This window comes from Lactuca virosa, chromosome 2 (assembly GCF_052849685.1).
Source record: "Lactuca virosa cultivar CGN04683 chromosome 2, Lactuca_virosa_CGN04683_v6, whole genome shotgun sequence".
Classification (NCBI taxonomy): Eukaryota; Viridiplantae; Streptophyta; class Magnoliopsida; order Asterales; family Asteraceae; genus Lactuca; species Lactuca virosa.
The window spans coordinates 258,473,778-258,488,422 of record NC_136427.1 but is presented as its reverse complement, the minus strand read 5'-3'; the positions used below and the strand labels follow the sequence as shown (position 1 = coordinate 258,488,422).

Here is a 14,645-nt window from a genome sequence, read left to right as displayed (position 1 = left end):
AAAAGGAATTGTGAACTACAACTCATATAAATCATTTACACACATACCTATATACATACTAACATCGAGATTCAAATATATGTTGACATGCAAAAAAAACTGAATGAATAGAAATAAAATGTTAAATGAATTTGTAGCAACTAAAAATAAATTATTTTATATGGTCAAATAGATATATTAATAATGGAAAACAAAAATAATAAAAACTAGAAAGGTTACCCCGCTACGCGGGGGCCAGAAGCTTTTAATGTTGTTTCCGAATTGATAAATATGACAGACATAGAAAGTGCAAGGATGAAAAGTCCGGGCTTTGCCCCGGACAAAAAATGTAAAAGTTTTGACTGCAAGGACCAGAAGTGTGAAAATGGCTAAAGAATTAAAGGGGTAGGAATTAGCAACTTTTTAGAAAAGGGATCAAAGTTGTCAAACCGTTAAAGTTTTGTGGCCAAACTTTAAATATTAAAAGGTTCCAAAAAAGTATAAAAATATTGATTGCAAGGACCAAAAGTGTCAAAATGGGTAAAGAATAATGACCAAAGTTGCCAAAAACCATCCAAATTTAATATTCCTAACTTCCAACAATAATACAGGGATCAATTCTTCCAAATCCCAAGTTTACTATTCATTTCTTCCACAACTTTAATATATATATATATATATATATATATATATATATAATAATAATAATAATATACTCGTGAATAGGGACGGCTCAACCAATTTGGGGGTTCTAATCGAACTAAAATTTTGAAGCCCTTTGGCCTTTACTATTTGATTAATAATAACAATCACCAAAACAACTATAAATGAACGATCATAAACTAGAAGTAATAGATTATATAATGAAATGCTTGAGAATAAAAGATAATGAAATATTCAAGAGTGAAAACTCAAATTCGTTCCTTGTTGGCCTGTTATGTAACCAGATTATAGATTAATGGAACCTGAGACCTTGATTCTATAATATAATCTATATTCTGTAATAAAAAAAGATAAAAAAGAACATAAGAATTAGCATGCACCAATAACAAAATCTAAAGTACACTCAATAAAGTTCTAATAACAAAAAGATGATTCAAAAAGTAGAATATACAATCAAAAAAATAATTATTTCATAAAAATAAACCTAAATTCTGAAGAGTTAAGCAATACCAATAGAGATGTTGAGAAATTTATAATCAAAGAAGGGCCAGAAGGCAGAACCGCGGAAGGTTGTTGGGTGTTGGCTGCGTTTCAGTGTGTAGTCTACCGCCGAGGCACCGATTAAATTAGACAAACGAAATTGAGAATTAGAGAATGAAGAAGGAAGAATAGAGAAGGGATTTAAGGAAGAACAATAGAACAAAGGCTGTGCAAATCGATAGCATTTTGTGGAAATTGAATTGTGGCCGGTTTCCCTTGTTGATTGTGGCGCCAATCGTGCATATTATTGGTCTTGTTGATTGTGTGTAAGAGGCTACATACTATCAATGATTTTAAAAACTGGGGGCACTTTAAAATTAGGGCCTAAGCCCTTAACTATAAATGTATGAATAATGCATACCTTTTTTTTAAATTGTATATTGTGTTTTATTTCGAACTATAAAGAATAAAGACATAATTCAAGAAAAGCAAGGGACTTTTTAAGGTAAATCAATTCGTTAGGGCATAAAAAGCACACTTGACAAATCAAAAAGGGCACAAAGCAAATTCTTTTCAATTATACTTCTCCTTTTCAAGTTCACTCGGTTTCTCGACCATGTGACTACTGTGTCCATCATATGTTCTCTCTCTCTCTCTCTCTCTCTCTCTCATATCAAGACCTTGAAGTTGGTGCTATGAAGATTCCACTCTTCTTCTACTGATAGAATCGGTGGGTATTCTTTCTCCTCCTTTATTCTTCTGGCAAATGGATTCCCACTTGATTCTTCGATATTTCATGATGTTTTATTTCAGCTTACTTTATACCTGTGTGTATTACCTCTTTGAATTGGTGGTCTAGGGTTTGATTTTTATGTTGATTTACTGCTTCTAGTGGTTTGATTTAGTCTGTTGTTGATGTCAGTTGCGTTTGGGAGTGTAGATTCTAAATCGGAGTTTGGTTAGTCCGAACCTGAACTGATTTTGCTTGGATTTGAGCTCGATTGTACGTTTCGAAGCTTAGAATCAGAACGGAAGTTCGTTTAGTTGAAAGATGAAACTGATTCTGATTGAATTTCGGCTCGGAGTCACGAAATCGGAGTTCCAAACAATACTGTAGGCAGTCTTTGAGACGTTAGAGTCGAGATTGGAGTTCGTTTTGATCGAATTTAGAGAATTTCACTTCAATTTGATTCTGTTTCACGGAATCGGCTTTCCAAAATGTAGAATTAGGTAGCGTTTAGCAGGTTAGAATCAGATTTAATATCGATTTAGCTCAAAATCAAGCTGATCTACTATTAACCTCCGATTTCCGGAAGGAATTGGAGTGTTCAAACCACCATCATAGACTCACAGTGGGGGAAACATTGAGATCAGTTTGCAAATTTTGTTTTGATTTTGCCTCTGAAATCTGCTTTCAGGATGCAGTAGGGTTAATTTTTGCTGGTGGTTGGGCAAGTAGGCCATGTTTAATCAATCAACGCATGCGATAGTTTGTTTTAGATGTTTACTGTGATTGTAAATGAATGCTATAAATCTTATTCATCGTATTACCATCTTTGGCATAAATCGTTTGATGTAACTTTTCTATGAAAAAAGGGAGGATCAATCGTGATATTTGTAATGGAAACAAGTCAAGTCATTGTCATTCCATTCCAGAAATGGGAGAATCTTTGTTTGACTTTTCCACTTCTCAAAGTAGTTATATTCGATTACACTTTAATCACTATCTTGTTGTATGATTATCTTTTCATTTTAAATTCAGAATTAAGAGAACTGGTTGCTGGTGGGCTCATCTGCTTCAAGTAAGTGATGGTGATTGAATCATGGTTTCGTGGTCTACTAAAGTCTTCAAGAAAACACGACCATGGTCAAGAAAAGGTCCAGATTCGAGTATTAGCTTTTGAAGTAGCAAGCTTACTATCAAAGCTAGTTCATCAATGGCATTCTCTTAGTGATAAACAAGTTGCAAAATTAAGGGAAGAAATCAATAACTCAGTGGGTATCAAGAAACTTGTATCAGAAAACGATGATTACATAGTAGATTTGATATGTGCAGAAATGCTACATAATTTGGACTGTGTTGCAAGAGTAGTCACACGGCTTGCAGAAAGATGCAATGATCCTCTTTTAAAATGCTTCGAGCGTGCATACGATGATTTAATCAAGTTAGGTGTTGACCAGTACCAGTGGCAGTTGACCTGGAAAAAGATGAACAAGAAAGTCAAAAAGATGGAGAAGTTTATTTTAATCAACGCAAATTTGTATCAAGAAATGGAAACCCTCACAGAGCTTGAACAAATTTCAAGGAGAATGAAGAGCAATGAAGAACAAGATAGCATAACTTTGGTGGAATATATGAAGAAATTAGCATGGAAACAGCAAGAAGTCAAACGACTAAAAGAGTTATCTTTATGGAACAGGAGTCATGACTATGTGGTTGTCCTTCTCGCAAGATCCATCTTCACTATCTTCAATCGAATCGGGTTTGTTTTCGGAATAAACCACGTGTTACCTCTGGAATCTGATTCCGATTCCGATTCCGTTTCCGATCATATGTATAGAAGTCAATCAGTATCCACATTACTTCAATCTTCCATTCACCCATCTGAGAATCGCATCACCTTAGGAAGCATAATATCAAGATCCGGCCCGATATCAAGAACCAACAATCCAAACAATTTCTATTCCGGTCCACTTGGGAATTCAACCACGGTTTCCGGTCCCATCAAGCGCAAAAACATAACTTATTCCGGTCCTATAAAGTCGACATCAAAATCCGGCCCGCTTGCTCGCATGTCTAAAACCGGAATCAAACTATGGAATGGAAAGAGCCCTACACCACATCGTTTCAGCACCACCGGACCTTTCAAAGGCTGTATGCTCGCCGGAAACGGTTCTCCGGTGAAGCACTGTTATATAAATCCAAATGCCACCTGTTCCACGACCCCACAAACAATCAAAGAATCTGAAATGGAATCCCAATTACCAAACTGTGGCCCCAAACACAAAGTCTTTGAAGCTCCACCAGAAACACTTGGTGCTGCTGCTTTAGCTTTGCATTATGCTAATGTTATTATTGTTCTTGAGAAACTTGTGGCTTCCCCTCATTTGATTGGTCATGATGCGAGAGATGATTTGTATAATATGTTGCCAAAAAATGTTAGGAGTGCTCTTAGAGTGAGGTTAAAACCGTATGCCAAGAGCTTGGCGTCGTCGGAATACGATATGGGTCTTGCGGAGGAATGGAATGAGGCGATATCGGGAACTCTGGAATGGTTGTCTCCGCTTGCGCATAACATGATAAGATGGCAATCGGAAAGGAGTTTTGAACACCAGAATCTGCTTTCCAAGACGAATATGCTTCTTGTACAGACTCTTCATTATGCGAATCAGGAAAAGACGGAATTGACGATTACTGAGCTTCTTGTTGGGTTGAATTATATATGGAGGTTTGGGAGAGAAGTGAATGCAAAAGCTATGATGGAATGTGAGAGTGGTGGGTTGATTGATGAGTCTGTTGTGAACTCAGTGAGTTAATTAGGAAGCAGCGTGTTGAGCTTCATATCAATGATAAAGGGTGTTTCAAGATGCTCTGTTTCCTCAAGGCAATTGCATGTTGATGAATGAGCGTGTTGAGGTTTTGGCATGGAATTTGGAATTGATGATGGATGGATGGATGCCTGATTGTAGATGTATAGCTAATGGTGAAAACAATTTTAATGATGTGGATTTATTACCCTACCCTATAAGAGTTCTCCTTATAAATTATAAAATGTTTCGAGTGAGATTTCAAACTATCAAAGCTTTTTTTTTTTTTTTTTTTTTTTTTTTTTTTTTTTTTTGTACAAGTTACAAGTTCTTGAATACTGAAAGTAATGAAGAGTCTTTTCAAAAGCTTTTTGGGTGAATAAGTTTTTGAAATCGCTTATTTCATATGGTGAAATCTTTTTCGTCAACAAACATTTTTACTTTTTGGTTACAAGCTCTGACTGAGTTTTTTCATTGTTTTTCGTATTCTTTTATTCCATTTACTTTAGTTTATTAAATACACAGACTACACATATCAACTGTCTTCCACATAAGTTTGACAAAATTGCCATAAGGACCCGCTTCCATCGTTTCTCGAAGATCGGCTTCACGAAAAATAACATCCCTCTCAATATCGTCATGTTTCAGGAACCCATTCGGATTATACCTCGTATCCGACTATTCTCAACCTAACACTTCACCTCAAAATTCCAATTAAAGAAACAATAGATCAAATAACCATCATAGTGACTGTACACGTAGCAGTTTTGTGGACACGCTTGGGCTCGACCACCAGCCCAACCCGAAATGAACTTGCAATATTAGTGTTAGTGTGGGCTAATTATTCCAAATTACAAATGTCCCTTTTGTAATGGTTGATTTTTTTAATCAAACTTAGTAAATTTTATGATTAGCCTTATTACTAAATTATGTAATAGTATTTATATTTTTATATACGAGGTAGTGTTGGAAAAAGACCAAGTTGCAAAGTACTCATGTGACATGTTTCTTACACTTTTTACCTATTTATTTTTCATTTATACTTTAGTTCATATAACTTTTCATTTCTATTACTTTTTGTTGTTATTATTAAATAATTATCACACTCCTGCCTTTATCTGGGAGTAGGGGTATCAAAATTAATGCAGGGCCCATTCCTCAAAAGGGTGCACTTTTCAGTTTTATAACGTTTTAAAGGTGGGGTTGTTTAGGGATAATAATTTGTATGGGTAACTAACTTTTATAACTTGAATGGGTAACCAAAAGTGAGATTTTTAGTTTTATCGTATATTGGTACTGCATAGATCCAAATATTTTTTCCCCCATTGTAAGTTAACACACAATTGTAAAAAAAAGTATGATTTGTTCTTAAATAAAAAGATGTGGTTTGTCATGTCTTTTTTTAAGACACTTGGTATTTATATACCAACTAAATCATCCATGTTAAGTCTATTAAGTCGAAATTAAACATAAACATAGAAAGTTTTAACCAACTACCATTATGTATTTATAAAGTAAAGTAATAACACTTTGTTCAGAATTTGTATAACTTTTATATGTAGTTACACGAAAAGACAGGTCCATAATCTTTACCCTAAGCTTCCCCCTGCTGATTAAATACTAAATTTAACATCAAACGATGTTACAAATCTTCAACAATTTACAAAACATCTTACCTTACAAACAAACGGATTCAAAAACATCCTTGGATAAAAAAAAAGAGCAGGAAAACAAACACATTATATTATATGGTTCTATATACACTAAAAGAATACTTACAAACACAACTAAATTAAGCTTCTAGTCCCAAGTCTTCCAAATTCACACTAGACTTCATGCACCTATTGCCATGAAAAAATTGTGAGTTTTTCTAATTATTTATTGTGATAATTAAATGATCTGTCTTAATGACTTCAAATTAAAAGGGCAAATTGCAAGGAATAGCAATTGACTACTCTTTTTATCAATATAGGCAATGTACTTATATTTTATACCCATAATAGCAATGTACTTTATTTTTTACTCATGGGTAAAAAAGAAAGTACATTGGTAAAAAGAGTGAAGTACACTGGTAATTCCTGCAATTTCATTTTTCAAACCACCAAATATATTATAGAATAATAAAAAACAAAGGATTTAGAAAGTTACATGAGTGAAAATCATGTCCCATCAGTAGGCAATGCAGCCATGAAAGAATTATAGGAAGACTCCAAGTCAAAATGCAGTTGCCTGGACTGCTGTTCAGTCAACTCATCAGCCGCCCCCATTTTGGCCAACCTCCCAAGCCACTCCTTCATCTTAACCTTCCCTTCAAAATCCGGGGGCAAAATCGACAATTTGTTCAACGACCCCGACAAATCAGAAAGCAGAGGAAAAACTTGATCAACAGCCACCATATTCAACTTCAAAGAATCCATCGCAGTGATAAAATTCTGCACACATTCCGCCACAAAAGCAGCCGAGGTTCCACTGGAGGCGGTGGTTGCCGCCCTGTGCTCCACCGTGGCGGGGACGCCGGAGGTTATGAGGCGGTTCATGGCGGCAGGGCAGTCCATTTTGTAAGTATTGTGGAATCTTTCGATACTGGGTACGGTGTCTTTTAGTGTTGATGAAAGTGTTTTGAAATGTGCAATGAGTTTTTGGCATTCGAGTTCGTATTCGGTTGACGGGATTATATCGCGAACGTATGCTTTTTCGAGTTTTTCTGTGGCTTTGATGATTGCATAAAGTTCAGCAAAATTTTCGTACATTTCTCTCTCACGTTTGTCATTCCATAGTTTCACTTCCATCTATGGAAAATGATTTAACTGATTTGAAATTAGAAATATATTGGAAAAGTAGGCAAACTTCATATGAATAAGTGAAAAAGGAACAATGTAACTGAACTTTTTTACTTGAAGGTTACTTAAGCTTAAAACTGAGTAAGGTTGAATTCTCTAATGTTCATCATGATTTGCCAACTAGCATAAGGAACTTAATTCAGAGGAAATAGAGACATAATGCTCAAGATAATGTTAGATAAACCATTTCTAACATTTAATAATCAATAAAAGAGCTCCAAAAAACAAAAACACAACACCAGTATCATGGTTTCACAGCAGCTGATCTAAATATGAATGTAAAATAAAGTGGAAGCATGTAAAGTACAAGGAAATATATGGCTCAAACAAGAATACCAGTGTCCAAATTTGAACAATGATTCTGAAACATAAATTATATTGAATGCCAAAAGAGAGTGATGAATATGCAGAATTCTCACCAAAAGGGGTAAAAAAACTGAACAAAAAGAAACGTGGATGAGAAAGCATAATGAAGCAAATTCCTCACGAGCATCTTCGTAAACAACTAACATAAGAGATACAAAGAGACTACTGATTCTTAATTCCAACTGGAACCTAAAAACTTTGCAGAGAGAAAATTGAGGTGAATGAGATTTCAAGTTCCCGATTGAAAACAGAAGGTGGGATTGAGTGAACGGGCAGAGCAGTTTGAAGTTGTCAGCCAAAAAGATCACCCCAAATCTTAGATGGAACTAGGGTTATAGAGTGGTCAAAAATCATCAGCGAATCACACATGAAACTAGGGTTTATCATTGACCTTATGCAGTTTTTCATCATCGAACGAAGTTCAAAAATCAACGATGAAGGACGGCCTTATACAAATCGAAGGAGAAAGACAGAGATGTTACCTACCTGAATGAAGGACGGAGAAAGATGAGGCGACCGGCGAACGGGTCTTTTCTTAAGAATGTAATTCAGCTCCTTCGACGCACCCTTGTATGATTTATCAATGGTGAAACGTAGACTTCGAAGATGGAATCTAATTTTATAGGTTTGTCACTTCAACAAGTCACGTAACGCAATTCTGAATTCTAATTTTGCCGAAATTCGTCGAGATTTTATAGTTTGTGGGTGACAACGTTTTATAGAACACGGTTTATGGCATCAATAATTGATATACTTGGTTGATAGTCTTTTTAGTCATTTGTGATGCGCTAGGATTGGGAAATTTGGCTGAATGTCAATATATCATTGTAAGAGTATACAGATCACGGACGAATCAGTGGTAGGTGGCAACACGACCACAAACACGATCCCGATGTCTCATTTTGGCTAGTTGTCGTTGTCCAATATGGTGTAGATAACGATGGACCGCAAACAATCAAAACTCTTTGTTTTTTGACTCATGTCTTGACCGTTCTAACGATTACTTTGGGTTTTTTTATTTAATTTTTACCTATATAAATACTATTACAAACCATTTTATTTTTCATATAATTCTTCTCTCATTTTATTTACATTCACACATTTGTAGTGTTCTAAAATTCAAAAACCATGGCTCCCAAAAAGGATGAATTGGTAGAAAATGAAAGAAGAGAAGTTAACACAAACATCAATGTCGGTTTCAGAAGAAGGAGATAATCTAATCTCTAGAGATTTTTGGGGAAAAGTTTCAAGCGTTTTCTATGGTTTAATGGGTTGTACAAATCGAAATTTTGATAAAATATGTTCGAAGTGGGGCGATATGAGGGTAAAATGTTGCGAGCTCGATGGAACTTACAACTTTGTTATAAACAATGTACACGAAAGTGATGTCGATTAGGTTAATCTGGTATAGTCATGGATCAATATGAAGACACAACCCTAAAATGACAAACCGTTGTTTAAAAAAATAAGTTTAAGGGTAGGTGTTTGTATTTGATTTTTTTTATGTTTTATTCAATTTTATTTTGAATTGTTGTTTTTTAAAATTAATGTAATGTCGTTTTTTATTGAATGAAAAACTAATTTAAAAAAAATTGTTGTATTTTTGAATTAAATTTAATTAAAAAATGATGTGGAGTGGTGTGTTAGGCTGGAGGGAGTGGTGCCACCGAAACCGCACTCCCTCCTATGCCACGTAGACGCCAACTCAGATTTTTTCTTATTTCATCAACTAGAAACTGCAATGGGGGAGTGAGAAAAAGGTTAGGAGAGAGACAAGAAAAAAGAAAAGAAAGAAGATGATTGGTTGAGAGAAGAGAGAGAGAGAGAGCAAGTAAAAGAGAAGAAAAAGAAAAGGGAGTGCGGCCATGGACTACCGCAGTGCGGCCTCCACCGCACCCAAACCGCAGTGGAGGGGCGGTGTTCATGCTGAGGTGGAAGGAGACTGCGGTAGAGACCGCAACCACTCCCCCAAGCCTTAATGATAAATATCTCATGGTTTTAGTGATAGGATGTGGTGATGAGGTGTCACCCACCACTATAATGGTTAGTGGTGGGTATATCGGATGACCTGATGGAGTTATTCATTTTGTGGTGCTATGAAATTTGGGGGACCATATATAGTCATACATTCCTCAAACATATTTCGTGGTGGCTACTATGAAATTGAATGAACACATCAAAATAACTTTTTACTAATGTTTTAAAAACCAATCTTTTAGTTAAACTGTACTTGTCCTCGGTTTTCGATTCGACCGCTGATCGAACCCGACTTCCATGGTTTTTATATATTTTTTACTTTCGTACATACATACATATATAAATACAAGAATTTTTCTATATTTAGCAGTGATGTGCGTCGACTTTCGAATTGTGTACATTCCGGTTAACCTAATCGATCGAGCTATTTACTTTGTGTAACACCGCAAATTTCAATTAAAAATTTAAGTGTTTATTCAAATCACAACTACAAAATCTTAGATAGGACCATTTAATCTTAAAACATTTATCAGAGTATCGTCAAAAGTTATCATGTGCACAAGTCTCCCATTGATGCGATGCAATCGAGTCGTGCCCCTCCTTTAATATAAGAAAACCTGAAAACATTTAAACAAAAAATTGTAAGTACAAAGCTTAGTGAGTTCCCCAAATTACCACACACAACACAACACAAATAAAGAACTATAGGTTATCAGCAACTAGGGATGTCACGGGACCAAACAGGACCGGACATAGCTGCCCCCACCCCTGCCCCCGAAATCAGTTATTGCCCCCGCCCCCGAATCCCCCGTTTACATAGCCCCCGATCCCGCCCTCGAATACCTTCATCACCCCCGAATCCCACAGAAGTTTTTGACATCCCTATCAGCAACCCTGGAGACTACTCAAAGTCTCACATTAATATTCAAAACATTTCAAATAATTTGTTGTCACTCAAAATGTGTTCATTGAACAATTTTTTTCTTCATGTCTTTATGACGAAGAGTCATGACAAACAATCAATGACAAAACTCAAAATATCATGCTAAATGTTTCAAATCACACCTTATATATGTCCTCGAATATAATATTAGTTTATCTTTGCAACATCATGACTTAAAATATGGTATACATATAATTGATGATAGGGCAAATGTCGTATTAGCCCATCAAACTTATCGTGCTTGTTTTAAAAGGTCAATAAACTATTTTTTTTGCACATTAAGGGAATGAACTTACATTTCCCTGTTTTAAAATACTGTTATGTTACCTGAAACCGGGTTCAAATGTAATATACATGCCACGAAGGAAAATGTCGGTGCCATGCCATTTAATGAAATGGCCACGTGTAGTACATTTATCTTAATTTGTGTAACGCTTGGTTCCTACTTGTGGAAGAAGAAGAAGCTAGAGGATTCAAGGAGAATATAGTAGATCCAGATACTTCCTTTCATTCTCATCAATTTATGGTAATCAAGTCTCTAACTTGCTTGGTAGTTTCTTAGATCTCTTTATTTTCACTTTATTGGGTTTTTGGTCCAAGAAGCTTGATCTTTGGGATATGGACGTCCCAAGTGAGGATACCTTCAGATCTGGAATCATGGAGGGCTTTCATGGCATAAAGGTGCAAACGTTATGGCCATTGAAGCCCCATGCAAGCCATAGGATGTCATTTTGGCCTTTTAAGCTCCAAAAGGCCATGCATGGAGTGAAATGTGGAAGCTTTACGTATCCATGTAGTGTTTAGGGTCTAGATCTCTGTTTGTAAGCTTTAGTTTGGAGTATGGATGGCTTGTGGACCAATATCTAGGTCCTAAGGAGTTAGGGTTTGAGCTAAACCCATTAAGAAAAGGTATTAACGGGTAAAGTTGGAAACTTTACCCTTAAAAGGAAATTTTCAGGGTATATGAGAAGTATGAAGTTTAGATCTAAAGAGTTGGGGATTAATCCATTAAGATGGACCAAACAGACTGAGGAACTCAGAGAGTCCAGAGAGGGACTCGACGAGTCGAGTCGTGTTGTCCCGATTCTGTACAAGGTAAAACTCAACGAGTCTGTGAATGGACTCGACTAGTTGACTCGTTCTATCGCGACTATGATTAACAAGGGAACTCGGCGATTCAGGGGGGATGAATCGACGAGTTGAGTCAACTCGGATTGTTGACTTTGACTTTGAATTTGACCAAGGTTGACCCGTGAAGGGGTTTTTGAGTATGGAATGTTATCTAAGAGGTTGTTTTGTATAGGGTGTGAGTAGAGCCGGTTGCGGAGTAGGGACTTTCAGTTATTCACGACATTGAGGTGAGTTTCCTTCAGTAGGAACGGGTCTAAGGCACCAAGGTCGACCCGTATATGCAATTAGTAGCTGAGTGTGGGTGGGGCCCGTATCTCATAGATAGCTGATATGGTACAGATTTATATACTTAGTTATACTTGTTGTTTGTGTGATACCTGTATGTATTTTCATGACTAGCTGAGTGTGGGCGGGGCCCGTATCTCATAGTAGCTGAGTGTGGGCGGGGCCCGTATCTCATTGAGTGTGGGCGGGCCCGTATCTCCTAGTTGCATGTTATGTGTATGGTATGTGGTAGTTTGGGGAGACTCACTAAGCTTCGTGCTTACAGTTTTCAGTTTTGGTTTCAGGTACTTCCGGTAGCAAGCGGAAGAGCTCGAGATGACTTCAATGCACACACCATTGTGTTTATAGCCTGGGATGTTTACTATGATATTTTGATATGAGATACTATTACTTATGTTTTGATGGAATGATTTTAATAACTATGGTTTTGTTTAATTAATAAAAAAATGAAATTTTTGGACCGTATTTTTGGGATGTTACAATTTGTTTTAAATAAACCGATTGCGTTCTACAATCTCATCAACATTGAAGAAACCTCTCCTCCTCATTGAAGAAACTCGACGGCACAGTTCCGATGGTGTTTCAGAACGTCACCTACAATATCCCCGTCGTGATCTGGCTCATGGAGACTTACCCTCGTCATCCGCCTTTTGTCTTTGTGAACCCCACGCTTGATATGATCATCAAAGCCCAACACTCTTTTGTTAATCCATCGAGATTGGTTTCCTTCCCTCACCTGCAAAATTGGGTTTATCCAAGCTCTAACCTGGTTGAATTAGCTCGTAATTTGAGTCATTATGTTGGTAGTGACCCCCCTTTATACTCTCAATGACGACCAAACCCTACAAACCCTCTCCAAACCCTAATTACAATCCATTTGTATCTTCCAATGAATCGTCTTCTGGTTCGATTTCAACGGGGTCTATACGGCCAGCGATTCCACCAAGGTTTTATCCGCCATCACCGTATGGGATTGCCTCCGGTAGTGGAAGGATTTTGTCACCGTCTCCCCCACGATGCTTAGGATCAACCCAAAGGATCTAGGTGAGGTTTCCAAGTGGAATGCCATCAATAAACTGGTGGAAACTGTTCATGTTGATGTTGAAGCGTTGAGGAAGAAGAGGGAGGTTGAAATGGAAGGGATGTTTACTGCTCAAGCAGTGTTGAGGCAGAGAGAAGAAGATGTTTTGAAAGGTTTAAGAGAGATGCAATACGAAATTAGAGCAACAGTTACAGATGGTTTTGAAGAATACAGGCGTGTTAGAAGGGTGGGTGAGAGAGAATGAAGGAAAATCAGGGGGAAATACAACAAATGTTAATGTCGATGAAGCTTTTGAGCCATCAGATCCTTTATCAAAACAGATGCGTGAGTCAACTTCATCTGATCTTGCTATAGAAGATGTAGTTTATGCATTGGATAAAGCTCTTCATATGAAAACATTGGTTATCGTGTTACCACCCCCCCCCCCAAAGTTCTAAAAACCCTAACATCATCATTAGGCACCACTGTGGAGGCCACGTCACCAAAAAAAATATGCTTTAAACCTTTTACAATCGGTAAAAGGACGGAATTAAACGATCATATGAGAGTTAGTTTCCTTAATGTGCAAAAAAAAAATAGTTTAGTAATCTTTTAAAACAAACACGACAATTTTGATGGGCTAATATGACATTTGCCCTTGAAGATAGTGATGTCCAACACTTGTTACATGTTGTTCATAATGTGTGTTCAAATGTTGTATATCTATATCTTGTAGACAGTGTCCTTATACATAGAAATCGATCAATGTTTGATGAAGAATAATCTAGTAGAAATCTATCATGTGTAGGAATCAACGATCATTGATCATTAAGGTGTAAAATCTTCACTAAGATCTTAACAAAAAACAACAAACTCGAATTACAAAGAAACTAACAATTCTTGGTACCAATTAGGGGCGTTCACGGTCCGGTTTTTTCGGTTTTTCAGTCAAACCGAAGCCAAACCGTTAGTAACGGTTTTTGTTTATTGAAAACCGAAGCCAAACTGTTAAAAATTAAAACTGAACCGTTACTAACGGTTTGGCTCCGATTTGGTTTCACGGTTTGGGCTTTCTAGGCCCATTTCAATCTAGCCCATTAGACTAGTTTTATAAAAAAAAAATTGTTAAATAAAAAATGCCCAAAACAATAATAAATTCTGCCAAAAAAATCTTAAAATCTGTCAAATATTGTCCAATACATGCAGCCTAATAAGCTGTGCAAAACAGTAAATATAAACATCAAATATTGTTCTATTAGAAACATCTGAAATATTTTCATAACATTACGAATGGATTATGAAATTAATTGAAACCCAACAAGTTTTTTTGCATCTGGTGTAGCCTTTCTTCTACCAAAAATGTCTGCTAGAAGTCATAATCAGTTATCATAACATAATGCATGAATTATGAATTTCATATTAAGCTATATGA

The 14,645-nt window shown here is 36.4% G+C and overlaps 2 protein-coding genes and 1 pseudogene across 6 annotated transcripts; 2 read left to right on the top strand and 1 right to left on the bottom strand.

The window, feature by feature from the left end:
* Positions 1–1,719: 1,719 nt before the first annotated feature.
* LOC145160885 (type-1 restriction enzyme mjaxp r protein (DUF668)) lies at positions 1,720–4,924 on the top strand. 2 transcript variants are annotated; one of them, XM_079080263.1, is made up of 3 exons: positions 1,724–1,852; positions 2,045–2,366; positions 2,885–4,924. In XM_079080263.1, exon 3 carries the CDS (start codon positions 2,932–2,934, stop codon positions 4,657–4,659), a length of 1,728 nt encoding a protein of 575 aa, XP_078936389.1. In that variant the 5' UTR covers positions 1,724–1,852; positions 2,045–2,366; positions 2,885–2,931; the 3' UTR covers positions 4,660–4,924. The 2 variants fall into 2 exon arrangements, with proteins under 2 accessions (XP_078936388.1, XP_078936389.1); XM_079080262.1 differs by lacking the exon at positions 2,045–2,366 and having other exon boundaries at positions 1,720–1,852.
* A 1,241-nt stretch (positions 4,925–6,165) lies between these two features.
* On the bottom strand, positions 6,166–8,756 carry LOC145160883 (vacuolar protein sorting-associated protein 28 homolog 2). 4 transcript variants are annotated; one of them, XM_079080261.1, is made up of 3 exons: positions 8,339–8,756; positions 6,799–7,457; positions 6,166–6,491 (listed from the first exon to the last, which is right to left on the bottom strand). In XM_079080261.1, exon 2 carries the CDS (start codon positions 7,437–7,439, stop codon positions 6,810–6,812), a length of 630 nt encoding a protein of 209 aa, XP_078936387.1. In that variant the 5' UTR covers positions 7,440–7,457; positions 8,339–8,756; the 3' UTR covers positions 6,166–6,491; positions 6,799–6,809. The 4 variants fall into 4 exon arrangements, with proteins under 4 accessions (XP_078936387.1, XP_078936386.1, XP_078936385.1 ...); XM_079080260.1 differs by having other exon boundaries at positions 6,799–7,439; XM_079080259.1 differs by having other exon boundaries at positions 8,343–8,756.
* A 259-nt stretch (positions 8,757–9,015) lies between these two features.
* Positions 9,016–13,671, top strand: LOC145158431 (protein ELC-like pseudogene; annotated as a pseudogene).
* Positions 13,672–14,645: the final 974 nt, after the last annotated feature.

Coding starts and splice junctions, on each gene's coding strand:
- LOC145160885 (XM_079080262.1), top strand. CDS start 2,932: ATGGTGATTGAATCATGGTTTCGTGGTCTACTAAAGTCTTCAAGAAAA.
- LOC145160883 (XM_079080261.1), bottom strand. CDS start 7,439: ATGGAAGTGAAACTATGGAATGACAAACGTGAGAGAGAAATGTACGAA.